Source organism: Archocentrus centrarchus, chromosome 7 (genome assembly GCF_007364275.1).
Source record: "Archocentrus centrarchus isolate MPI-CPG fArcCen1 chromosome 7, fArcCen1, whole genome shotgun sequence".
NCBI lineage: Eukaryota > Metazoa > Chordata > Actinopteri > Cichliformes > Cichlidae > Archocentrus > Archocentrus centrarchus.
This window is the reverse complement of record NC_044352.1, coordinates 26,159,793-26,186,392: the sequence shown is the minus strand read 5'-3', so window position 1 is coordinate 26,186,392 and position 26,600 is coordinate 26,159,793. Positions and strand designations below refer to the sequence as shown.

General features: G+C 41.0%; 1 protein-coding gene across 2 annotated transcripts in view; it reads left to right on the top strand.

Annotated features, from left to right (window-relative positions):
• The window catches only part of celsr3 (cadherin, EGF LAG seven-pass G-type receptor 3), a 129,235-nt gene that overhangs the window by 56,158 nt on the left and 46,477 nt on the right, over window positions 1–26,600 (top strand). For both annotated transcript variants that reach the window (XM_030734282.1, XM_030734281.1), the window contains exons 8-14: window positions 3,901–4,064; window positions 7,714–7,839; window positions 8,883–9,052; window positions 10,144–10,329; window positions 13,034–13,144; window positions 13,296–13,464; window positions 25,900–26,041. In XM_030734282.1, coding sequence (XP_030590142.1) covers window positions 3,901–4,064; window positions 7,714–7,839; window positions 8,883–9,052; window positions 10,144–10,329; window positions 13,034–13,144; window positions 13,296–13,464; window positions 25,900–26,041 — 1,068 coding nt within the window. The remainder of the gene's footprint in view (window positions 1–3,900; window positions 4,065–7,713; window positions 7,840–8,882; window positions 9,053–10,143; window positions 10,330–13,033; window positions 13,145–13,295; window positions 13,465–25,899; window positions 26,042–26,600) is intronic.

The following is a 26,600-nucleotide window of genomic DNA, read 5'->3' as shown; positions in this document are numbered from 1 at the left end:
TTAGATAAAATCTGAATAATTGCTGCAGTTCTGAATGGGTTGTGAATGGGATATTGAGCCATGGCAGAGCGGGGCAGGGGGCAAGACTGAACACATGGAGAACCATGTGGGTTGCCCACTGTGCAGAGCAGTAGGACAACTGTAGCTGAACTGAGCGAAGTCCATAGAGTAGAGTACTAATCTGAGCAAATAAAGAGTGAAATCAAAAGCAGAGCAGCCTAATCAGATTTTAAACATCAGTGTTTAAAAAATGATTTTTGCAGTGAATTCAGTCGAGGTGTTTTAAATAGAAGCAGAAGCTAAAACCTTTAAACTTGTAGTTAAAGACATTTCTCAGTAGTGACACAATGAAGCAGAACATAGCAGGAACACAGTGCAATACTGTGGCTTGTTCTGTAGTATATATGTCTGTGTACCTGTACTGAGATAGTTGTGCTTCATCTGGAATGAATTTATGACATTTTTGGTCAACGTATGGAATAAATACTGTATGATCAATAAAAAATCTCAATGAAAAAACATTAGGCTGAATTCTATCCATCCATTTTCTTCCGCTTATTCGGGGCCAGGTCGCAGAGGCAGCAGCCTAAGCAGAGAAGCCCAAATCTCCCTCTCCCCATCCAGTGGTACACCAAGGTGTTCCCAGGCCATCTGAGAGATATAATCTCTCCAGCATGTCCTGGGTCTGCCTCAGGGCCTCCTAACGGTACGACATACCCGGAACATCTCACCCAAGAGGCACCCAGGAGGCATCCTAGTCGGATGCCCGAACCAATGGCTCCTTTTGATGTGGAGGAGCAGTGGCACTACTATGAGCCCCTCCCAAATGGCTGCACTCCTCACCCTTCGGAGGAAGCTCATTTCTGCCGCTTGTATTCGCAATCTCCTTCTTTCAGACACTACCCAAAGCTCATGACCATAGCTGAGGGTAGGCGGGTAAATTGACAGCTTCACTTTCACACTCAGCTCCCTCTTCACCACAACAGACCGGTGCAGCATCCGCATCACTGCAGCCACACCCCCGATCCGTCTGTCAATCTCCCGCTCCTGTCACCCGTCACTCGTGAACAAGACCCTGAGATACTTGAACTCCTCCACCTGGGTCAGCAACTCGTCCCTGAGCCAGAGTGGGAACTCCACTCGTTTCCGGCAGAAGACAAGGGCCTCAGATTTAGAGGTGCTAATTTTCATGCCAGCCACTTCACACTTGGCTGCAAACCATTCCACTGTGAGCTAGAGGCCACCACCTGATGAAGCCAACAGGACTGCATCATCCGCAAAGAGCAGAGATGAGATTCTGAGGCCAGGTGGAAACCTTCTTACACTTGGCCATGCCTAGAAATTCTGTCCATAAAAATTATGAACAGAATTGGTGACAAAGGGCAGTCTTGGCGGAGTCCAACACCCACAGGAAGCGAGTCCGACTTATTGCCTGCAATATAGACCAAGCTCTCGCTCCGCAACAACGGGCCAGACACCCATACTCCTTTCCAGCACTCTTTCATAGACCTTACTGGGGAGGCTGAGGAGTGTGATCGCCCAATAGTTGGAGCACACCCTCCAGTCCTCCTTCTGAAAGATGGGGACCACCACCCTGGTCTGCCAATCCAGTGGCATTGCCCCAGATCTCTATGTGACATTGCAGAGGTGTGTCAACCAAGACAGCCCTACAACATCCGGAACCTTCAGGAATTCAGGGCGAATCCCCCTAGGTTGAATTCCTGCAGGTAAATTTGTTCTGTTGTGTTCAGCATTGCAAATGAAGGACTGAATAGTCACTGACCCTAAGCTGTGCGAAGTGTTTGCACAGGATTTACCAGCTTCTTTGCAAAGACAACTTTCATTAAACATAATCTGTGACTGAACAGAGGCTTAAGAGATATTCAAAGATAATTTCCACTAAGTAGAAAACCAATAAAGCTGGTTAGTATGTGCAGTAGAGCCGTCTATGAGCAACACGCTGGGCAGCTGGCAGCTAGTGGGATGTAGCTTGCTAGATTTAAGGTATCAAAAGGTAAACTATGCAAAGTGACTGATGGTAGCAGTATTATATTGGTATACGTGTGCGTTCGCTGAGCTTGGCTTTGGTGCCTGTGTTCTCTTAACTGCCAATTAAAGACTCACAGATTTGAAATGCTAAAGTTAAAACAATATTTATTCTGGCTTGTAAACAGATGTCGTGGAAAATTGCCTCCAACAAAGATTTATGTTTTGAAAAGAAAACAAAAATATGTTACATGTGATTCAAACAATTGCATCTGTTAAAAACATGCTGAAATTTTTTTAAATCAGACAGGATCGGGGTGATGAGGTGACTAGCAGAACTCTGTGGGGGGCCTCAGGCTTTAATGAGGCACGACTCTTTGACGTCTTTATGCTCCTTCCTGTCTGTCTGTATCTCTCTGATGGTCTCGTTACTAGTCGGCTCATTCTGCTGCATGGATATGTTCATTTCTTTTCATTATCTCTGCTCGTCTCTCCGCCTCTCTCACACAGTCTCATAGGTGCGACTAAAAGATCCAGATTGCTGGTTTTAAATGCGCTGCACTGCTGAGCTTTGCCTGTTCTATCTGACCTTGTCAAAGTTTTGTTCAGTCTTTTTTCAGCTACGTTTTGTGTGTGTCTAACAAATAAATGTCTCCATATACAGTATACTTACAAGTGAACACACACACACACACACACAGTGCATCCACACACGCACTAAAAGAGCAGCCTGTCATAGTGTTGATGCCTGGCCTCGCCTCTGTAAGCTGTAATCACGTTTGCTGTGTCTGTCAGCACTGAGGCTGAGCAAAGAGAAGACGGATCAAAGAGGAAGGCCAAAGACTAACACGTCAACACTCTTCCTCCACTCCTTTTCCATTTCTCCAATAAAAACTCTCCCTCCTCTGGCTCAGTCTTGACTCGTCTAATGATGTTCTCTGCTGATATTTGCTGTAACTCGTTATTAATCTCGTGTTTATTTGATTCAGCCACCTTTTGTTTCTTTGACGTTTTGATTCATATTCCACTCTTGCTTGGAAAGCAGCACGTGTCGATAAAGCGATCTAAAGAAAAGAAATCTCAATATGACAACACGACATTTTCCTTCTCTTTGGTTCTTTTCACTTGCGCAGTCCCTTAACTGTCATTTCCTATCCCCCAAATTTTTGTCCTTGTATTCCTGCTTTCCTTCCCTATACCCGTCTGTTTTGTCATCTGCCTTTACTCCTCTCTCTCTCTCTCTCTCTCTCGACATTTGGTGTAACTCACACTTAATCTCTTGTTTGTTCATCTGTCTTCTGAGTTGAATCCACGTGTCCCTTTTGTCATAGCCATTTTTTTTCCACCCTCCTTTTGATGCAAGCGACTCCGCTATTTGTTGAACATCCACCACCTTTCATTGCTGGATTGGGTCTCCTTTCTCCTCCTTTACTGCTACGTCTCCTCTCAAAGCATTTGCTGTAACTCCTATTTAATCTTCTGTTTATTCATCTGTCTCTCCATCTGTCTTTTCTTTCTCAGTTTATTTTTTTCCACTCTCTCTCTCTCTCTCTCTCTCTCTCTCTCTCTCTCTCTCTCTCTCTGTCCCTCTCTCTGTCTCTCTCTCCCCTGTTTCCACGTTTACCTTAAAAAACACCATCATCTCATGTATCCTCCACATCTGCTGCTTTTCTCTGATCTTGATTCTGAATGATGACACATTTCATTTACCTCTGATGACACATTTAATCTCTAGGTTTGTTTAATCCCTTTGCCTCTCTTATACCATCTTTCGTGTTTTTTTCTTACCCTTTCTTCCTTCATCGCCCTCTCCTCTCACCTCCCCTCCATCCTTGAAAAATAATGCTGCATTTCTTCCATAACCCCATTTCTTCTTCACTACATTTACTCTTATTCTTTTGTATCTTTTCTTAGATCTCTGGACCTGACTGGTCCATTATTTCTGGGTGGAGTCCCTAATGTGCCCGACAACTTCCCCTTTGGCACCAGGGAATTTATCGGTTGCATGAAAGAGCTGCACATTGACAACAAACCACTGGATATGGCTGGATTTATCGCCAATAATGGAACGCTTCCCGGTCAGTGATGTGAACCATGTTTGTTGTCCTTGAAACATGAATTACTTTGCATTTGTAACATTTAGCACCTTGGCAAGGGCCTCTTGGCCCGTCTTGTGACATAACATGTACAAATGATTGTATTTAAATGAAGCATCTTTTGAAGGTTTGTGTGCTACTTTGTAACCGTTTCAAAATATTATTGAAAATAATAATAACATCATTGCGCTGAACTTGGATTTTCACTGATGACTGGGTGCTTGCATTACATTTTTTAATTATAGTTTTCCTGATCGCTTTGATGCAATTCTCACAATAGGAACCTCATTCTCAGCACTCTTAATGCAGTTCTCAAAACAGTTAAGGCCTTTTTCATAAAACAGACTCACCTGTGCGAAACAGTCAAAACCAATGAATAAAAACCTTTTACCACTGTTTTAAAACTTAGACACCTTCCTTTTTTATTTTTATCTGAACCTTACTGACTTTGGAAAGATTACTACAAAAATGGGGGCCTAATGTGGAGTAAAAAGAGAAAGGAAAAAATTATGCATCAGAAAATAGTCAAAGAAAATACACAATCTGAGAACACAGCACACCTACTGTATAATCCAGTCTACATACATTCATTAGCCACTTCGTTAGGTATGCCTGTTCAACTGCTCATTAATGCAAATATCTAATCAGCCAATCATATATCAGCAACCTAAAGCATTTAGGCATGTAAATATGGTCAAGACAGCCTGCTGAAGTTCAAACTGAGCATCAGAATGGGGGGAAAGGTGATTCAATGTGGTTGCTGGTGTCAGACAGGCTCATCTGAGTATTTCAAAAACTGCTGATCTACTGGGATTTTCCCACACAACCATCTCTATGGTTTACAGAGAGTGGTCCAAAAAAGAGCAAATATCTACTGAGTGGCAGTTCTCTGGGTGAAAATACCTTGTTGATGTCAGAGGTCAGAGGAAAAATGGCCAAATTTCTTTGAGCTGATAGGAAGGCAACAGTAACACAATCAACCACTTGCTACATGTAAGGTATGCAGAAGAGCATCTCTGAATACATAGCAGACCTTGATGCAGAGGGGCTAGAGCAGCAGAAGACCGCACTGTGTGCCAATCCTGTCAACTAAGAATAGGAAACTGAGATTACAATTTGAAAAATGCCGTACTGCAATGGCCTCCACTGTCACCAGATCTCAGTTCAGGAGAGCACCTTTGGGATGTGGTTGAAGGGGAAATTTGGGTGACCAGCTGACAAATCTGCAGCAACTGTGTGATGCTGTCATGTCAATATGGATCAAATCTCTGAGGAATGTTTCCAGCACATTGTTGAATTTATGCCACAAAAAATTAGGGCAGCTCTGAAGGCAAAAGGGGGACCAACCCATTACTTGCAAGGTGCACCTATTAATGAGTGTGTGTGTGTGTATATAGTTTGCTTGTGTGCAAAAGTACTAACTGTTTTGATGAGTTTTTGAGATTCAGATGAGAAGTGCTTCAACACAGGAACAAATATCTTTTGAAGTGTGTGTAGAACCTATAGCAGTGTGTACAAAAACAATGAAAGAGACTAACGTGGGTGGGGGAATGTGTTACTGATTTGAGAACTGCATTAAGAGTAGAGAGAATGACGCCTTTGATGTGAGAATCGCACCAAAGCAATTGAGAAAAACTGTATAAATGAAATGAAAGGAATGCATTTGTTATACACTGCCTGCCAAAAAGAAAGTCACCACCTGGATTTAACTAAGCACATAGGTACGAGCCTCCTATTGGATAATTACTGCATGGGCAATTATCTTTCAGCTGGCAACAAGTTATTTAACCCCAACTGGTGCAATGAGTTGCTTCTCATTTCTTAAACAATCATGTCGAAAGTCATCGCGTGGTCGTGGAAAAGATGTCAGTCTGTTTGAGAAGGGTCATATCATTGGCATGCATCAAGCAGAGAAAACATCTAAGGAGATTTCAGAAACTACTAAAATTGGATTAAGAACTGTCCAGCGCATTATTAAAAACTGGAAGGATAGTGGGGACCCATCGTCTTCGAGGAAGAAATGTGGTCAGAAAAAAATCCTGAATGATCGCGATCGGCGATCACTTAAATGTTTGGTGAAATCAAATCGAAGAAAAACAACAGTAGCACTCAGGGCTATGTTTAAGAGTGAAAGTAAGAGCAGCCTTTCCACATGCACAATACAAAGGGAACTCAAGAGATTGGGACTGAACAGCCGTGTAGCCTTAAGAAAACCACTAATCAGTGAGGCTAACCGGAAAAAAAGGCTTCAATTTGCTAGGGAGCATAAAGGTTGGCCTCTGGAGCAATGGAAGAAGGTCACATGGTCTGAGAGTCTAGATTTACCCTGTTCCAGAGTGATGGGCGCATCAGGGTAAAAAGAGAGGCAGGTGAAGTGATGCACCCATCATGCCTAGTGCCTACTGTACAAGCCTGTGGGAGCCTCTGGGGTTGCTGCAGTTGGTCAGGTCTAGGTTCAGCAACATTATATGCTCAAAGAATGAGGTCAGCTGACTACCTGAATATACTGAATGACCAGGTTATTCCAACAATGGATGTTTTCTTCCCTGATGGCACGGGCATATTCCAAGATGACAATGCCAGGATTCATCGAACTCGAATTGTGAAAGAGTGGTTCTGGGAGCATGAGACATCATTTTCACACATGGATTGGCCTCCACAGAGTCCAGACCTCAACCCCGTTGAGAATCTTTAGGATGTGTTGAAGAAGGCTTTGCACAGTGGTCAGAATCTGCCATCATCACTGCAAGATCTTGGTGAAAATAAATGCGACACTGGATGGAAATAAATCTTGTGACTTTGCAGAAGCTTATCAAAATGCATGCCGTAATCAAAGCTAAAGGCGGTCCAACAAAATATTTTTTTGGTGGTGACTTTTTTTTGGCCAGGCAGTGTATATTGTTGTTTTACTGTGGGACTATGTGGAACTGTTTGGGGGTCTTCATACAGATATTTTTGAAGACTGCTGACAATAAGTTTTACGACCCCATCTTATTATTTTATACACATGATAACATCAGTTTCACATTTCAAGCCTTATTTTGTTGCACAATAATTCTCTGTGTTTTAATAGTAGAACTTATCATGGGTATCCTGCAAAGATAACTAGACTGAAAACATTAAACACTCTGAATTAGAAACTGACTGATATACTGCAGACTGATACTGCTATCCCATATTTTAAAAATCTGATATTCGATATATTGTCGATTTTTTTTTCCATGCATACCAAACATAAACAGATTTCCCAATCATTTGTTATTTGTAGTTAATTATTTACTCGTTTACTCTCTGCCTGACTAGCTGGTTGTTGCATCTTTGGCGCTCCAAATACTCTGCCAAATGGAAAGTTGCAGATTGCCCTCTGATGGAAACATGGTGCAACGCTCATAACATGGTTAAAGGGTGTTTCATCTCTTCTTTACTTTTTACATTTTAATTCATCGGTCATAAATGCTGATACGTGGAACGATAAATAGCAAATATCAGTCGTTAATATCGGCCTGCCAATAAATCAGTTTGACTCTATTTTGATTATGCACTTGTGTAAGTGAGGAAGATGTTATAAAACTGAAAGTGACAGCAGGAAGATTTATCAGATACCTTTAGTGATTCCTGCTGCTTCTGATAGGCTGCAGTGCCAAACACCCCTTCTGTAAGTCCAACCCCTGTCAGAACGGAGGAACCTGCAGGGTGAGCTGGGAGACTTTCTCCTGTGACTGTCCCTTAGGATACGGAGGGAAGGACTGCAGCCACGGTAAGAGGCCATATTTTTTCTTATCCTGACGTCCTACAGTTCACGCTGCTTTTGTAACTAATAGTAATTTTGTAACAGTAATAGCAACCTTTAACAATGTTTTAACAATGTCACTTTTTGGGGCCACTTCAGTAATTATTAGTCATATAATTGCTGGCAGAATGAGTGGTTTCTGTCTCAGTGGTGATCACAGTGGCCATGGTTTTCAGGTGTTTCAAAGGCCTTTATTTTCTTGCTGTAATTATAATAATGCCTCTTTAATTAGTTCACAACTTACCATTGCTTACATTCTCCAGGTAACACTTTTTTACTTGAGTGGTGTTTCCGTGAATGTTGACCTACATAATATGAATGTATTGACTTAAATAAAAAGGGAAAATTGATGATGGAAAACTGAAGTCCAACACACTGAGCTAAGAATGAATTTAGCATGTGAGACAATTGTTGCTGGATATCTGGCTTTATTTTCTGTGTATAATTGAACTTTAATAAACCTTAAGAGCTTTCCCAGTCACGAGTGGACATTTGGTGGCCCAGGTGGTTTAAAGACAAGTTTTGCTCATTTATTTTTACTGGCATGTCTTGATTGCGAGCTCAGACGTCCAACTCTAAGGGGAAATAAAGCGGCGAGATGCACTTGAGGGGAAAATAAATAAATAAATAAAACCCATGTTCATTGATCTCAGTGACAAATGTTCACAAGTTCTGGGATTTATTTTGTACTTGAGAGACTGCAATGTAACATATGTTTCATCACTTAATTTTTGGAGGATTTTATGCCTTTAATTGGTAATTAAACAACAGAAAAAGAGAGCTATTCGGGCCTGATGTGCATTGAAAATCCCATCATGCCCATGCAGACAGTCTGTTTGTCCTTAACCTCCAATCCACTAGCAAAGTTTATTGATCCAGTCGTCTAAATGTGCTACCATCTAAAAATGAATGATTCACAATAATTATGTCACGGGCTGGGAGTTGTACCATCTGGAGATTGTTTTGTATATTTCAGCACTTTTTATTTGCACTTTTTCTCTCCATCTCAGTGATGACACACGTACATCGCTTTCTGGGTAACAGCGCCCTCTGGTGGGACCTGAAGAATGACGTAACCATCTCTGCGCCGTGGTACCTCGGCCTGGTGTTTAGAACCAGAGCGCGTGAGGGGACTCTGCTGCAGGCCCAGGCTGGCCAGTACATCAGCCTGGTGTTCCAGGTGGGCACACACACACACATGTTGTGATCTTTAATCTTTAACATTTAAGAAGCAAGGCTGAGATGGTTTGGACATGCACAGAGGAGGGGCACCTGGGATATACTGGGCAGAGGATGTTAAAGATGGAGCTGCCAAGCGGGAGAAAAAGACGATGAGAAGAATCATAGATGTAGTGAAGGAGAACACTTGTATGTGCGTGTGCGTGTGTGTGTGTGTGTGTGTGTGTGTGTGCATGTGCGTGCATGTGTGTGTGTGTGTGGGTGTGTGTGTGTGTGGGCGGGGGGGGGGGGGGGACAGAGGATGATGCTGGGGATATGGAGAGAGACAAATTTAGAGGGCTTCTAAAGGGAGCAGTATTAGTGCCAAATGAAGTATTCAGTAGTTCCCATAATAACAAATTAATCTACATCTAAGATTATTGTCCTCTTTCAAATGACACCAGCCTCAATGGAGGATCACATTTCTTAAATCTGTTCATTTCTGATGTTTAAGGACATTTTTGTGCTTCGCGCTCTGAAACACTGACTGCTGGTTTTTATTTGTCTGTCAAAGAGGATAAATGGTGTCCTTTCCTTTCACCAACCTTCCACCTTTGCCAGAAGCTCAAAAAGCTTTAACTGCATTTAGGCTAAAACCCAGTTTGATCTTGTGCTTTAAATCTGAGCTGAACATTTAAAGCTCAGGCTTACCAGCTGCTCCAATCCGGTGTAACAAATATTATGTTGGCTGCTAAATGTGTTAGCAGCATTCACACTGATCAGAGGAATCATATTTATTCCTCTGTTTATTGGATCTATTTGCTATTTTTATGTAAATCTATTAACATAAATACCTTGAATTGCTATAAATGTATATAGTTTAAATTTCAGATGCTAAATCCAAAGAGCGTTTTAAATTAGCAGAATCTTGGTGGAAGCTGAGCCAAGACGCTGGATTTCACGCTCTTACACACAGTCGCACACATGCAGGTACACACGTGCAGGTACACATATACAGTTACACACATACAGTTTTCCTCACTCTCCCTGTTTTCGTTATTTTGTTTTTTCTTTTCACGTGCTTTGCTAACACTTATTCTTCTCTTTCATCAGGTAGTAAATGGTCAGCTGGTCTTTTCAGTGACCCGCGGTTCAACCAGACCCGTGCGTTTGCGGTTGGATCAGGTTCAAGTGGCAGATGGTCAGTGGCACGACCTCCAGCTGGAGCTGCGAGACGTTCGCAGTGGCCGCGAGACTCGCTATGTCGCAACACTGCGGCTTGATTTTGGACTCTATCAGGTAGTGCAAATTAGGATATGAATCTCAAAGAGGGGTTTTTAATACAATTTTAATGTCCGGCTAAAAGGGAACACACTTACAGTAGAGACACATAACGCAGTGGAATTTTTTTAAGGGGAGGAAATTCAAGTCCTTAAATAGTGTTAAAAACGAAGTATTAAATTTATCCTGTAAGTATTATTTAAATGAATAACAAGGTTTTTGTCATATCTGCTTTATGAAATCAATAAGACTTAATTTGCCTTAACAATTAATTTTCTGGTAGCACCAAGCATAACAGATTCCCAACTATAACTGACTGTGTTCAAATTAAAAGAGGCAGTTTTTTTTTTTTTTTAGCTGTAATTCTCAATTTATATTGTCTGATTAAAATCTGCAGCTATGAGATGGACAATATTATTCAGCCTAATCACCAGAGAAGTAGGCAATTGAGCTTTTAAAAGAATTAAATAATAGAGGCAAGTGATCATATTTAATTTCCATATTTAATCCAGAATGTCCCCACATGCACAGATTTCTCTCTCACTTCCTGCTTCGAGTCAAAGCGGTGAAGGAGAGTACTGAAAAACACGTGTGTCAATATTGTGTACCATAAAAACTAAATAAATCAATAAACAATCAATGTTATTAATGCTTTTTATTATTAGGCTGAACAACTGCCTAAAATAAGCATTTTTTTTTAACTATGAAAACTTTTTGATGTTAGCAAACAAATTCCACAACAACAGTTGCCTTAAGGTGCTTTATACTGTAAATGAAAGATGCTGCTCTGGTGGACATTTCTCTCTAATAATCAGACGATCACCTGTGAGCAACAGTGGGCGAAGGTGGGAAGGAAGAGAACTCCCTTTTAACAGGAGGAAACCTCGGGCAGAGCCAGGCTCAGGGAGAGGCAGGCATGTGGAAGAGAGCACACAGAGTCAGGGTCAAAATGTGGGGGCAAAAGGTGAGTGCAGAAGAAATGCTCAGTACATCACAGGAAGTCCTCCAGCAGCTTGAGCCTGTAGTACCATAAGAAACAGATCGTTCAGGGTCACCTGATCCAGCCCTACTGTAACTGTACGCTTTCTCGAAATGCGAAGTTTTATGTTTGAAAAGGTTGAAGAGGAAATGGCGAGGTTTTGGTGTTCTCGGTCAACAGGTGCTTAATAAAGTTCTCATCTCTGTTTCTGAATGCACTGCTCTGCAGAATGAAATTAATAGCTGAAGTTTTAATATCAGAACATAACTGCCGTTTATTTGTCTTAATTTTCCTTCCTAATTTTATTGGCCACCATTATATTCAGCCCCACATGCAAATAGTCTTTGTAACGTTCCAGAAATTATTTCACAAAAATTTTAGAGCAAAGTTTATCCCTCAAGTGCATTTCATTATCACGACTTACTGCCGCCATTAGCTTTTTTTCAAGTCATTCAGGAGAAGATGCAAATATGTGATGCACAACTTTGTATATTTTGTGAAAAAGTAAACAAGGATAAATCTTGTTGTCTTCCTATCTCTTTATTTCTCACCCCATTATTATTTCTCCTTCCTTCCTTTCTTTGCCTAACAATCCTTGAAAGTATTATGCAGCAACCTGCCTTTTTAAAACAAATACAAAGCCTATCTCAAAGAAACACACACACGTACATACATATAAATGTTTATAGCATATACAGGTTTTTTCTATAATCCTGCATAGAGTCAGACTCCCCAAGATGTGGGCTCCTAATCCTCGTTTCCCTAATCTCCGGTGTATTATTGTGTCAGATTGTACCGGATGATGTCTGTTTGATGTTTATGTGCGTGCGTGCGCTCGTACAATGTATGTGCATGTACATATGTGGCAGTACCATGAGCACAGAGAAGCGCGCACACATTCACGGTCTGTATTCTAATCATCTTTGGCTCGGTTTAAGCAGAAACAAACAAGCCTTTGTTGTGTTTTTATGTTGTGCTATTTCTTAAATCATCTGCCAACAACTTATGTCTTTCATCTTTTCCCTGCAGTTCTGTGGGCTATTCTCCAAAGTGCATCAAGTAACACTCTGAGTAAATGGTGCAGAAAACATTTTAAATATGGAATTACGAAACAATTAAACGGCGTTTGCCTTTGAAAGGGGTTTGGCATGTGTGCCGCTCTTATCAGACATATCTCAGCCTCCATTTTAGCATCTTCCACTGCTGCTGAAACGGTGATGAATGCGGCTCATTGATTTTACTTTCATGGTCCTTGCAAGCCAAGTTGCCTGTCAACATTTCTTCACAGTTCTGCCAGAGTTATCACTCGAGCATTGACCTTCTCCGCAGTGATTGCATATTATGGTTTTCTTCTATTTAATGAAGCCAATCATTCAGTCGAATCCTTTTCGCACTCCTCTCCCCTCCCCTTCTATTTGACTGTCACAAGCCTCATAATAACCCGGCTCTGCTCAGTGATGTATCAGTAAATAAAAATATAGAGGTTTTTGAAAATCAATAATCCTTCCAAGAAAAGAAAAGGACATTCTTATCTTCTTCACTTAAATTTGGTATAAACCGATAAAATAAGCACATCATCTTTTTATTACATTTTTGCAGATGCTAATGGTCACTTTCCTTTACTTGTAACTATTTTTTTTTATCCTTAATAGCACTGAGTGTGTTTACAGCTATTAATAATCATATTCTTTGCCTTTGCTATCTCCATCTGTTCCCCCACCTCTTTCTCTCTTTCCCCATTAGGGAACAGTGATAGTGGGAAATGAGATTCATGGATTGAAGGTGAAACATCTGCATGTTGGAGGAGTGTTGGGCTCCGGGGAGGTTCAGAATGGAATAAGAGGATGCATACAGGTGAGGATGGAGTTTTTCACACCTACAGTGAAGACATAAAAATCAACAAAAAAAAATGACTCAGGGGTAGGCCAGTGAATACATTAATAAAGCTGCTGTTGTTTTGTGTATTGTGTCAAGGCAAAATGACCCTCGCTTTCTCTTCTTACAGGGCGTTCGTTTGGGTGTGAGACCGGACGCCCCCACTCTGCCCCGCCCGTCTAGAGCTGTCAAAGTAGAGACTGGCTGCAGTGTTGGTAATCCCTGCATCTCATCTCCCTGTCCAGCTCACAGTCGTTGTTCCGACCAGTGGGAGCGGCACACGTGTGTATGTGAACCTGGTGAGTGAACAGGCAGGTGGTGTGGGCTTTGTAGGTGAGTTTGAGGAGGAACAAAGCAAGATGCATATGTCCGTTCCCTGTTGTGAACTGGCATGTGATATCTAGGGGGTCTCCAGTGACTGGCCAGTTTCAGGAAAACTTTTTGATAAGGAAAACAGATTAAATTAAATTAAATAGAAGCGTTATTTTCAAGTTCTTACGGTACAGTTACACTAGGGAAACAAGTGGTTGGAGACCGCAGCATGACTGAAATTATTGTGACCATGTGCAACAAAGTTGTGATCTCATTGCCTTTGAGGTGGTTGTTTCGAAGATGTCATCTTCTTGTTGTCTACGCTGCAACTTTGGTTGCGATAATTACTCCACATAAAACAGCAATAAGATGGAGTCAGGCTGTTATCAGTCTGCTATCAGTTTGCGATTGCAGGGGGTTGGCAATTACAGTACATGCATGTCTGTTTGTGACAATATGACAACTGATAAATCCTCAAAAATCACAAGTCTGTTGCCACCCGTTGCAAATGTGTTGCTGTCCACATGTGCAAAAATTCACTGGTCACATTCAGAGTCCACCCAGAACCAGCCATAGATTTGAAACAGAAATTCAGAAATTACTAGTGACGTAGTTGCTGCAAAAAGGTGATTTAACTGCAAAATGGCATGCGCACCTGGCAACCTTGCTTTACTGTATGTAGGAATATAACTAGAAACATTGGAAAACCAGCTGAGTCGAGTCCCTTAGTGCAAAGAGATGCGTCACAGAGCGCTCATCAGTGCAGACTGACTCAGATTGATTGCAGTGTGTTGGCAAACTGTCTGAGAGTGATTGCAGTCAGTACGAGTCAACCCACCATCATTTGGAGACAAGTTGCCTCCCGCCAGGCGACCTGTCCATTGATTGAAAGTGGTCACGCAGAGGTTGAGGGTGTTGCACTTACACATTGCAACTGCTCGTAATCAGGAGCTGAAGATGAAAAAAAAATTCAATGCAATCACAAGGCAACCAACAATTTTCCCTAGTTGCAAGGAGGTTGCAATTTTATTTTTCTTCGAGTGTGACATTAGATCTGAACCATTACAGCGCAGTGGGTAACTTTTTTTGGCCTTATGATTTTTTTTTTTTCTGGCTAAACTGTGCATCAGATTGTTTTGTGAAGTAACGTTCATGTCTTACCCCAAATGTTTAAGACTGGTTCACCATTTTTGTCATCCTGCCTGAACTAACATCAGGCAAATGTAGAATGCATACAACAGACAGAATTTAAGGCTTGGAACTGCTGGGTAATAATTTATATTATTTTTTGACTTTACCAATGAATGCATTCAATAAATTTCACACAGCCAAAAACTATTTTCCACTTCAGTTGTACAAGTTAAATTGCATGTGCACTAGCCTCTGAGCCAGGGCAAGGCGCCTAACATTTTGAGCACTGTGGACAGAGTGAAAGGTGAAAGAACCTGGCTTAGTGAGAAACACAAAAAAAGGGGAGTAATTATAATGTGTCCATATGCGTAGGTGTCTGCCAATGCTGTAACTGGGTTAAACTGATATTTGGGTTTGCATAATGAGGCCCCATCCACCTGAGACCAAGAGAAAGAGACCAAATGCAGGCTAACTTCCAAAATCTCCTTAGTAAGGTGAATATAATGAGGCAGAATTAATGTGGTGGAGAAGAATATGATTAAACGAGAAGGAGAAGGGTGGAGGAATGGAGAGACAAATGAGAGAGAAAGGAAAGTATACACTGTATGGAGAGAAGCAGGGAGAAAAAGAAAACAATAGAAAGATGAAAAATGCAGAGGAGGAACAAAGAGAGTGAAAATGTTAATGATTAATGAACAGTAAAAAGGCGGGTGGCAGAAATAGTGTTAAAAAAAAGTTTGGAGGCAAGAGAAAAAAGAGGGCGCGAGAAAGTCAAATCAAACAGTCTGAAAACACTGGTGACACGTTTGGGAATATATGTACACAGAGATGCACTTAGAAGCAAGAGAAAATTAACATGACAGTTGCACACGCGAGAGGGTAGCATGAAAGAAGAACAGCGTAAAGAGTGATATTCGATATTTATTTGGTGCTTTATTGGCGGCAATGCATGCAATAGAAGCGCTTCAGCTCTAAAAGCATTGAAGAAACATGCAAGACGAACTGAACTGGTGGTGATTAAGAGATTATTTATATTATGGATAAAGGAGCTTGGCTAGCAAATTAGGAGGAAAAAGAACCGTGTGAAAGACGGAGAGCAAAAGTTGCCTATCCCCTTTTTCAGATTAGTTTGTCAGGATATTGATGCTCTTTTTCTCAACATCAGTCACCTTCCTTCTGCCTGGATAGATAGCCATATTTTCTGTGCACACATCAAAAAAGTGTCTAAAACTACAGTACTTTTTTTGCCTTTTTTTTATTTGATAGTGCAACAGTGAGGAGTAGACAGGAAAGCTATGCAGCAAAGGGCTGCGGCTCAGACTCAGACTGTTGACGTTCAGCCTTAAGGCGTATGGTTGCCAGTTCATGGTGTGAGCTAATCTGGCACCCAATCTAGGTACCTCATTTTATTGTGAAACTCCAATATTTGTTTCAGATTAAGAGGAAATCATGTAATATAAAGCAAACATTCAAAGAAACAGTGGATTATAATCAAGCAGCAACCTTTAGGGCTGAGAAATGAAGCTGAAGTTCAACAAGTGGCCACTTGAGGCTGCCTCCAAATGCAGGTCAATGCTCACAGGCCCAATGCTGAAATGACTGGATAAGCTACTTTCTTTCTTTACAGCAAAATAAATAAAAAAATAAAAATACATCTGTTTACAGCCTAGAAGTACAAAGAAATATTTAAAACATTTTTTATAAATAATAATTATTATTATTTGCTAATAACTCATTTGTGAAAGGATCAAAGATCTGAAAGGTTTTAATGTGTTTGTTGTGAGTTTGCGTTATTTCAAGCATTTTTTTTATTTGCTAGCCAAAATTCAAAAATCAAGTTAGTGAATTTAAGCTTTACTTTCTCTAAATATGGCCAAATGATAAAGTCAAGCATTTAAAATGGTAGTCCACAAACCACATGGTGAACTTTTATGTACATTTTATGGTTATGACACAAAACAAACAGGAAAAGTGATGGTCTTCACTCTCATTTTTGGTTTTTCTGCATTTTTCTGTTCCCTGGGCTATAAATGCATCCAAAACCCATGGAGGACAACCAGTCCGTCCGTCCGTCCGTCCGTCCATCCATCCATCAATCTTAACCACTTAGGCTTCAGTCACACAGGCCTAGAGACCAGTTGGCTGCCCCCTGTATGTATTCCCTTAGTCAGGGATCCTCACAGGTGAGTTGAAGCAGAGACACATCTAAAACCTGCAGGACACCGGCTCTCGAGGCCTGGATGTGAGGATCCCTGCCTTACTGTAAGTGGTTACTGGAGGTTGCAGGCTGTCACTAGGTGAAATTGGTCGCAACTAAGGTGCTGACCCAAAAAACTGTGAATGCTTTGGTTGTTAGCATATTGCCGCAGTCAGCTGTAGCTTGTATGAAAGGTACCATGTTGTCTGCAGACACTCACCATTAACTCTTTGAGCGGCAGTGAAGCTTGAAAAAGTGCAACACAAACCAGGAATGGAGAACATTCTCCTTCAAAAGTAAAAGTTGCGCTACTGCTTACCGCTACTGCCAACACATTTCAAAAGGCGAAACTTTTACTTTGAAGCCGAACTGTCTCCTTTTACGGTTTACATTGCAGTCAGGCCTGAGTGATGGAGCTTTTGCAGTCGATTTCACAGAGACTGCCAGCCACCCAACTCTCCAGCCGTTCATGGAATACACATTTTTCCCTAGCGACTGGTGATTGCCAGATCATTGCTGTCTGGTGTTTAGGTCCGTGTGACTGGGGCCTTGTGCAGTTCAGGGTTGGGGTAGACCCTGGGACAGATCGCCCGTCTACTGCAGGGCTAAATCAGAGAGATGGACAACCATTAGTCAATTTAGAATCACCTGGAGTCAGGAGTAGCCAGAGAGGATCCATACAGCCATAGGGAGATCATGCAAACTCAAGCCAGAAAGACTCGAACCGGCCAGCCCAGGACTTTCTTTCTATGAAACAGCAGCGCTAACCACTGCTATTCTGTAGTGTAGGATGTGATTAGACAGGCATGTTACGCCATAAAAACACACAAGCAAAATGGGTCACATTTGTCAAAAATCAGACTGATTTTGCCTCGTAAGGAAAAGCAGCAAGCTTGAAATGAGATTCATGAGATTGGTGTGTTGGGCTTTTTAGCCAAAGATGTCTGCCTGCAAGGTCAAACTAGCTCAGCACACAAGAAACAAACAAATAAATATATCAACTTGCATCACTCACTCCTCTGTGGAAAAAGAAGGAAAGAACATCACTTGTAGCACCCCAAAGTCTTCTGCATAGACTTCTACCGCAGCAGCTAATTTTAGAAGGCAGAAGTAAGTAATGAAAAGTTGCCCAAGAAAGAAAAAGTGATGAAAATGAGGGTGAACCTTGAGGGAGTGAAAGAAGAGTGAGGGTGTGACTTTGTGGAGGATATAGTGCACTGAAGATAGAGAGCCTCAGGCCTGACAGCATGGGAGAGGAAGCAGAGAAGCACTGCTATCCCTGTAGCATCCTGCACCAGCCCGCAAGCTAATGCTAACACCTTGACTTATTAACTTGGAACACGCGCTCAGGATGGGCGCGCACACACAGAGATGCACTCACACCGTGACTCAACCACACACACACATACAGCATTTCCACAAACTTCATATGCGTGCACTTATTTACTGTACACACATGCGCTCTCATTATCATTACATTTCATCAGCACAATGAGCATTAAAAATTGAGACTGTTAGAGAATGAATGCCGCTTAGAGACAAATCAAAGTTTAATAACAGCAGAGAGAGAAAGAAGTAGATGTGCACCCTGAATAATTCCCTTTCATGTGTGTGTTTGTGTGTTTTGGCCTGGCGCTGAAGCTGGCTTAATGGGTCTCATGTAACTGACAGTGCATCTGACTTTGTGCAACACTACCTCCTAGAAGAAACATACCGTCTCTCTATCGCACGCGCACGCACACACACACACACACACACACACACACACACACACACACACACACACACACACTTGAACAAGGTTCTGCATGACAAAGCAAATATCTGCCTTCACAACTCCTCACTGTGTGTGTGTGTGTGTGTGCGCGCACGCGCGCGTGTGCGCGTGTGTGTGTGTGTGCGCGCGCGTGTGCGTGTGCGTGTGTGTGTGTGTGTGTGTGCGCGCGTGCGTGTGTGCATGTTTGTGAGTAAGCATACAGTATGTATGGCTTTATGTGTATGCTGCCTCCAGCTGCTTCAGGCTAATTCACTGCTGTGAAAAATTAGATCTAATATGAAAAATTGCAGCCATGTTGATTTATGTCCATTTGAGTTCTGGGAACCATTTAGAAACCAACACGATCATATGCAGAAATCACAGTTTGAGAGCAGGAACTCTTGTAACTGCTTTTACTGCAACAGGGAGTCATTTATCAGTGTTTTTACCTTTTGTCAAGTTGTTAGAGACTGTAAACAAGTGGCAAATAAATATTTCTTTAAATAGAGTTTGACAGGGGAAGAACATTGTGTGTGGTTGTTGTTTTGGGCGTGGTGTGCAGCTGCAGTATATTAAGCTCCATCCCTCTGGGAAAAGTGGTAGAGATTTATGAGTTTCGAGTTGTATTTCCTGTGTTCTAACCTATAGTAGATGTCAGATCCACAGGGTGCTGAATCAGGGTAAAGTTGTTCACTGTGACAAATGGCTCCTCAACTGGAAGTGTCATTTATTGATCAGATGTGATATAAAAATAAGAAATGTACAGGTACACCACTGTTATATAAATAGTGTACTGGATATACTGTATAATGTTTACTTCTTTAATCAAATATATCTCTGAAATGGTTGTTGCTGAGTCTCCAACTCGGTCACAACATCTGCAGCAAAATGTTTGCTTCAGCGGCAAAGCCAGAAAATCACTATAGGCAGTGTAGTAACTCTGGTAACGGTAACTTATAATTTGTAAAAGCAGGGATGATGCTCATGTAGAAGCATATGGTGACTCATTTACAATAACCTTTTTTTGCTTTGAATATTGTTTTGTACTTAAAGGATTTCACTAATTATTCAAGACCTCAGAATATTTTTGTTCTATCAATATATATGTGTATATACGTAATATCACAAGAAAGAGCAGAAAGCTCAATTTTTAACACTGATGTGAAAACATTTATTGCTGGGATATTTTGTCATAGTGTTAATGTAACCCTCAGTTTATTAAAAAAACCCATAAATGGTTGCCAAAGTTAATCTTTTTAAATTGTGTGTCCTAAAATGTGTCCTTGTGGCAACAACAGCCATTGCGAAAGGGTTCCACAATAAAGTTCTGATTAATGAATGCATTTACTGCATTTAATTCCTCATATAATATCTGATCCATGTTTCTCACTGGTCTGGCGCAACCTCTATTCTGCATGGAAACAACGCTGACATCTGCCTGTCTAAGGTTCAGTTTTTGGCATCATATCGCAACCAGTTTAGATCAGAGCGATGACGTCGGGGTATCGACCGTTTGCTGGGTATTTGCTAATCGACCTTTTGATGCAAGGCAGGTAGCACACAGTGAGTCGCCTTTCCACAGAAAGTTCCTGTAAAAACAAGTGATGAGACTCAGCGGTTCTGCACATGTAACTAAAAAAAAAACAGCAAAACACAAACTGAACTAAAGGCGCGGTGCATATATGAAAGAGCACTTTGGTTCTTTCATCGTGAGCCATCATTGTGAGGTAGTCACTGAGCTCAGTGCTCAGTATGATCATTTTGTTTTGGAAATTTCGACATGCACAATCTTCCCTCTGTCAGAAAAGACAGTTGGATACACAGAGGATGAATGGATGGTTCAGTGAACAGATGACTCATTGGTCTTTCCTGATTGTAGTCCTGTGGAGAAGTCAAGCCGATGTTGGTTTACGGAAAAGTCAGACACAAAGCTGTGACTCACGCTGAATGTGTGTAGAGCTCGAGAAGCATAACTTTTCAAATAAACTCCAGCACCCCGACTGTGAAAGATGAAAACATATGCACGCCACTCTTTGTTCTTCAGGCCCGGCCCTCTCCCTCGCTCTCGTGTTGTTATGAGAAGGCTAAGCATCTGAAAACAGCCAAGGCCGTTGTCGTCTCCCTCTTTCAGTTGCCATGGTGAAAGTGTAAAGACGTATAGGGCTGATAGAAGATGATTGAGAGTGAGCGCATGTGTGTACTTATGTGCGTGTATGTGTGTTTAAGGGAGAGCAGCAGAAATGGAGAACAATAAAATCAAAATAAGCACAATATTTGTGTGCATTTGTGTGTATTCCTGTGATCTTACCTGCGTGTATTTGTTGTTAAAAGAAAAAATGGAAAGTGAACAATGGATGTAATTATCTTCACTATGTGAAGGTTGGAGGCAAATCAGGGCCAGTGTCTGTTTTTTTTTTTTTTTATAAATTATATAGCGTGTGTGGGTTTGTTTATTTCACAGAGAGCAGAAAAAGTTAGAGAGCGATGTATTTTCAGAAAAAGGATTCATTTGAATGCTAGTGTAAAGCAAAAGCCAAGGCCACACGCTTGAAAGCCGAGCGCATTTCTGCATTTTCTTTAGACAGACAAGTGAAGGCAGAACTCACACATGTTTGTCAGCTTCACAGATAGGAATGCAGACCTCAGCAAGCTGCACACACATCAGGCACTCACACTTCGATCTGCAGAGATGTCCTTCTGTTCAGTGCTGGTAAATTAAAAAAAGAGAGCTTGAAAGCCAAGATGGCTTAGGACAGGAAAGCAGGCATTTGTTGATCAGTCTGGGTTTCTGGGTAAAATATGATAAAAACATTTTCACTGGATGGTTAATATTGATATGAATATTAACATGACAGCATTGTTTCAGTTTTGTTTGTTTCTTTTTAACGCTATCGGGTAAGAATGTAGAATTTCTGAAACTCTGGTTTATGACAGACTTGGCTGCACTTTGTGTTTATTACTAATTAGCAGATCTTGAAACAAATACCTTCAATCCCAACATCAGCCATACACACATTCAGTAAAAGCATGAGTCTGTGTTCCAGGCATTTGTCATATATTTATTATATATAAATATGTGATAACCACATTTTACTGAAACACACATTAATAAACAAATGGAGCTATATTAAGTAAATGGAGCCCATCCATCCGTCCATCCATCCATCCATCCATCCATCCATCCATCCATCCATCCATCCATCCATCCAGGGGGGATTCTAGGATCAAACCTTTATGGGCCCCAGCCCACCTGTCATAATTTCAGTGCCTTGTATTTAATATTATTGATATATAACAGAATTTGCTGCTTCCAAAAGTTTACGTTTGCAAACCTCAATTCAGTTGAGTACAAATTAGAATGTTACCTTTAAAAGCAGCCTAATTAGTTGGATGACCTATTGCAGTGCAGAATGACTCAGAATGAATAATCACAGATTTCAATATAAATGTATGTATTCCACATATTTTAGGGTGGAACAATTTGTGACAAAGCAGATAAGAGGAGAAACATGCACAACATTGTTTCAGTGTCTTAACCACATGCAACAGAGGTAGTCCATCAAATCATCAAGCAATTAAAGTAGCATTTGAATCATGACAGTGGCCTCTCCATACATCTGGACAAGAAGCAAACTGGTCAGAGATTTGCTTTGACATTAAAGTTTCTGAATTCATACAAACGCTCCCTTACTCAGCACAGAGCATCGTGCACCCCGATTGTGGAGAATAGATTTGTAGTCTGCCACATCAGTATAGTGGCAGCCATCCTGTTCAAGCTATGAGAAATATGAATGCTGTAAAATGCTAATATTCATTTTTTCTGTGCTACTGGAGAGCACACAAAGCACCCATGAGAATATAAAACAATGATTGTTTTTCCATCTAACTTCACCATCTTGTACAGTCTCTCTGTCCTCTTTCTCTATCCTCCTCACTCCTTTGCACTGACAATAACAAACATTGTATTCACCTAGAAAATAACAACAATATAATCTATAATTATTATTACATATAACACACTGCTTAGTTCTGTGAAATCATCATCAATGAATGTGGGTAAAACAGAACCTACATTGACTTAATAACTTTTGACTCTAAAAACTAATAAAAGGTACAAACTGATCCATATCAATTTCTAGCAATATTCAAACCGAATACAGGCTGCTGCTGCTGGCCATTGACGGGTAACATAATTTTGACTTGCTCTAGCCTGGATCTGGAGCTGAACTGTAAACAAACAATGAAGCCCAATCGAACCAGAATAGAAATGGAAGTCTTTAATAAATTAAAAAATATAAACTGTACTAAAGTACATCAGCTGGCTGGCATATGGCAGCAGACTAATGGCTTTGAAAGCTAACAATCTCCAGTGATCTAGCCTACATTAGCTAACGTTTTTGACGCTATTTAGAGAACAAATACACATAAGCATACTCTTTTGAAGTCCCAGCAATGTCCCCACATTATCAGAACACTTTGTACTTTGCCATATTTCAGGTAAAGTGTTTTAAATCGCCACTGCTGACTTGTGTCATGAAATTACCTCTTTATCTTCTTTCAGCTGCAGCAATGAAAGTCTGATTTATTAATGACAAACCTGCTGTTGAAGCAGCAACACCTCTGTGTGAGTGACTGTATCGTCATGACATCAGGAACACGGTTAAACCTGTTTTTATTCTCCAGTAGACGAGTTGGCAAAACATAACATAACAGAAGACAATGTCAAAAAACAATACTAAAATGCAATATGATTACTCTTATTACCATAGTAGGAGTGCTATGATGAAATTTAGATGTGCCTGAAAGGGTCAAAAGACTAAACTCACCCATCCATCCATCCGTCCATCCGTCCATCCATCCATCCATCCAATCAGGGTGCAAATGAAACCCCAATCAACAAAATTATTTTACTGTAGTAAATTGCTGTTTTTTTTTTCTTTCGGCTCTGGTTTTATGAATTGGATTCATTATTAATTATTCAAGTCAAAAGCTTCATTTTTATTCTTCATTAGAGTGTGTGGAATGATTTTTTTGGATTAATTGCTTTTATTTCTAGTCTAACACGAGTGTAGATTCTTGTGTTGCTGCATAGTCCTTTATTTAATCCTCCTATTAAAAAGGGTTCCCTAATGACTAAATAGCACAATTATGCTCTTTTTAAATTAAAAGCAGGTCTGGGTGAGAGGCCTTCACTATTTGTGCTCAGCACACCTCAAAGTATGCATGAAGCTCTCTGCTTTAGTCATTAGATTAAAGAAGGGTTTTATGTGCTGGCCTGCATTACCATACTGTATAGGAGGCGGGCGTGTTTGTGTGGAGTGTCTCGGGATTGCATTGAAGTGTGTGATGGCTTCGTTCATCATGCTGCCATGAGTATACCTTGGGAGTGTGTGCGTTGTACCTTGTGTTGAAGTGGCTTGTTCAGCTGTGGTGGAGTGTACTGTCTTTGCTTTTACTGTACCACATTTCTGTGCTGTTATGAAAAATAGATGTTTACACTTTCTTTTCTGATGACATCACAATTTGCTGTCTTTCTACATACATAGTGTTTGTTATCTTTTTATAACTCGACAGTGTTTTTGTAGATTTATACCTGAAAATGGGTGAAGGTCCAGACAAAAGAGCGGTTCAGAAGACCCCTTATGGAAATAGAAACCAGGGAACAGTTTACCCTGCCTGGGATAGAGTTACCAGGGCCACACCCTGGAGCTAGGCCTGGGGAGGGAGCTTGAGGGAGAGCGTCTGGTGGCCGGGCTTAGCCCGTGGTGCCCGGCTGGGTGCAGCCTGAAGAGATGACATGGGCCCGTCCTCCTGTAGGCCTATCACCCGCAGAAGGTGTCGTAGGGGTCGGGTGCAGTGTGAGTCTGGCGGTGGCCAAGGACGGAGGCCCTGGCAGACTGATCCCTGGCTACCAAGACTGGCTATACCTGAAAATCAGGGGGCTGTTATGGAAAGGAATTATCAAAAGCACACTAAGACAGAAGCTAATTACAATAACATCATATCGATATATGTTCTTGTTGTTTAAAGATTTATGCTGTAAAATCATTCCACCATGGAAAAAGAACACTTCAAAGTGATCACCAAAAGCCCAAAATTACATGACATTCATGCCCATGAGGTGTGGGTGACCACAAGTGTATATCTGTATAGCAAGGGTAACGTTTCCTTGATGCTACTCTTGTACTTGTTTTGAAATTTTTTAAAAAAAGAGCAAAACTTTGGTGTTTTTCTCAAGAGGTGGTGGTAATTTTCTTTCAGAGGAAGTGTTGTGTTCATGTTTCAGTTGATGACAGTGTAGCAGTGCACAGTTGCGGCATGTTTTCCAGTGGCTCGCCCAGCCGAAGTGTGTCAGGAGAATGACATTTGTGATAATCGCTGTTTGATGTTTGAGATGTTTACTTGTGAGCTGACAGGTTATTATGTGTGGTACACAGATGGAAAACACAGTGATGCTCTGCATATTAAGATCTCAGTCTTTTTTGTGTTGTGCTTTTATTTCATGAAATTACTTGAAAGGGAGGTTCTTTACACACTTTTTGACTAAGAGTGTTTTTATTATATTCTGTAGATGATTATCTTATCAAAATAAAATCAGTTTTTATCCTCCCGCGATAAATAAAGTGGGAGGATGCTGTTGACTGCCTGTTCATCCATCCAGTGGTCAGTTCATGAGGTTTTACTTTTCTACTAGTTTATAAACTCCAAAACCACAAGGAGTTGAGCCATGAAATTTGGCAAATGTGTTCTTTACTCTTCAGAGATGCACAATACAATATTCATATTCCTGGATGTTTAGTACCCTTTGTGCACTCCGGCTGTATTTACCTGAACTGGAGAATAAACAACATGGAGGATTTCAGGCTGCTAATGCCATGATAATATATGCTAATGATATAAAGCCTCTCTCTCATGCCTGATTGGCTTAGCCATCTGATTGACCATTATTGACTGAAAAGGAGAAAGTGGGGATTCCCCATATCTAGCAACTGACCTAGGCCACAGAATAGCTGGTAGTAGTTAGACAGTAGTATGTGCAGTATGTACTTTCTCTAATGTGATTACCATGGAACTTTTTTTGTCTGTTCGAGGGCATGGTTTCCAAAAATCTTTGTAGAAATGTTAAAGAATATCAGAATATCAATCTCTTACAACATGCTTAAAATCATTTTGATTTAATGAGTATTGTTAATATAGAAAACATATTTTTGCTGGAATATGTATTATATCTTTACTAAGCCAGAGGTGACTAAAAATATTCCAAAGCAAAGAAAAAAAATGGAAACAAGTTTTTTTATTCTGCTGAAGCTTTTTGACATGTCTCTTTATCTCTGTCAGGTTACTATGGGAAAGGCTGCACTGATGCCTGTCATCTGAATCCATGTGAAAATGAGTCTCACTGCCACAGGAAGCCCACCTCTTCCCATGGATATATTTGTGACTGTGGAGACAACCACTATGGGCAGTATTGCCAGCACAGGTACATATACAAACGGCCACACAAGTGACGTAACATTTGAACTTCAGGTTACCTACGAGGTGCCAACGCACTCTACAGCTCTTTGTAATCTATAGCCCATCTAAGCTCTGTTGAGTTATGTGTGTGTCTTGGTAGCTTTAGTTCAGCCTTGTTGCCCCACATCTCCAGCGTTCCATGTAATCCACTGGGGGATGAGCGCAGTCTCAAGTCGTAATACACACACACACACACACACACACACACACAAGTGTGTTTTGCTATCTTTGTGGGGAATTTCCATTGACTTCCATTCATTTCTACAGCCTAAACCTTACCTTTACCCTTTTCCTAACCCTAACCATCACATACCTAACCCTAACCCTAACCTAAACTCAATTCATACCTTAGCCCTAACTCTGACCCCTGACCCAAAAACAGGGTTTCCCCTTGTGGGGACAAGGTTCCAGTCCCCACAAGGAGCAATTGGTCCCCACAACGTAGTATATGTCAAGAAAATTGTCCCCACAAGGTATTATAAACATACGCACACACACACACACACACACACACACACACACAC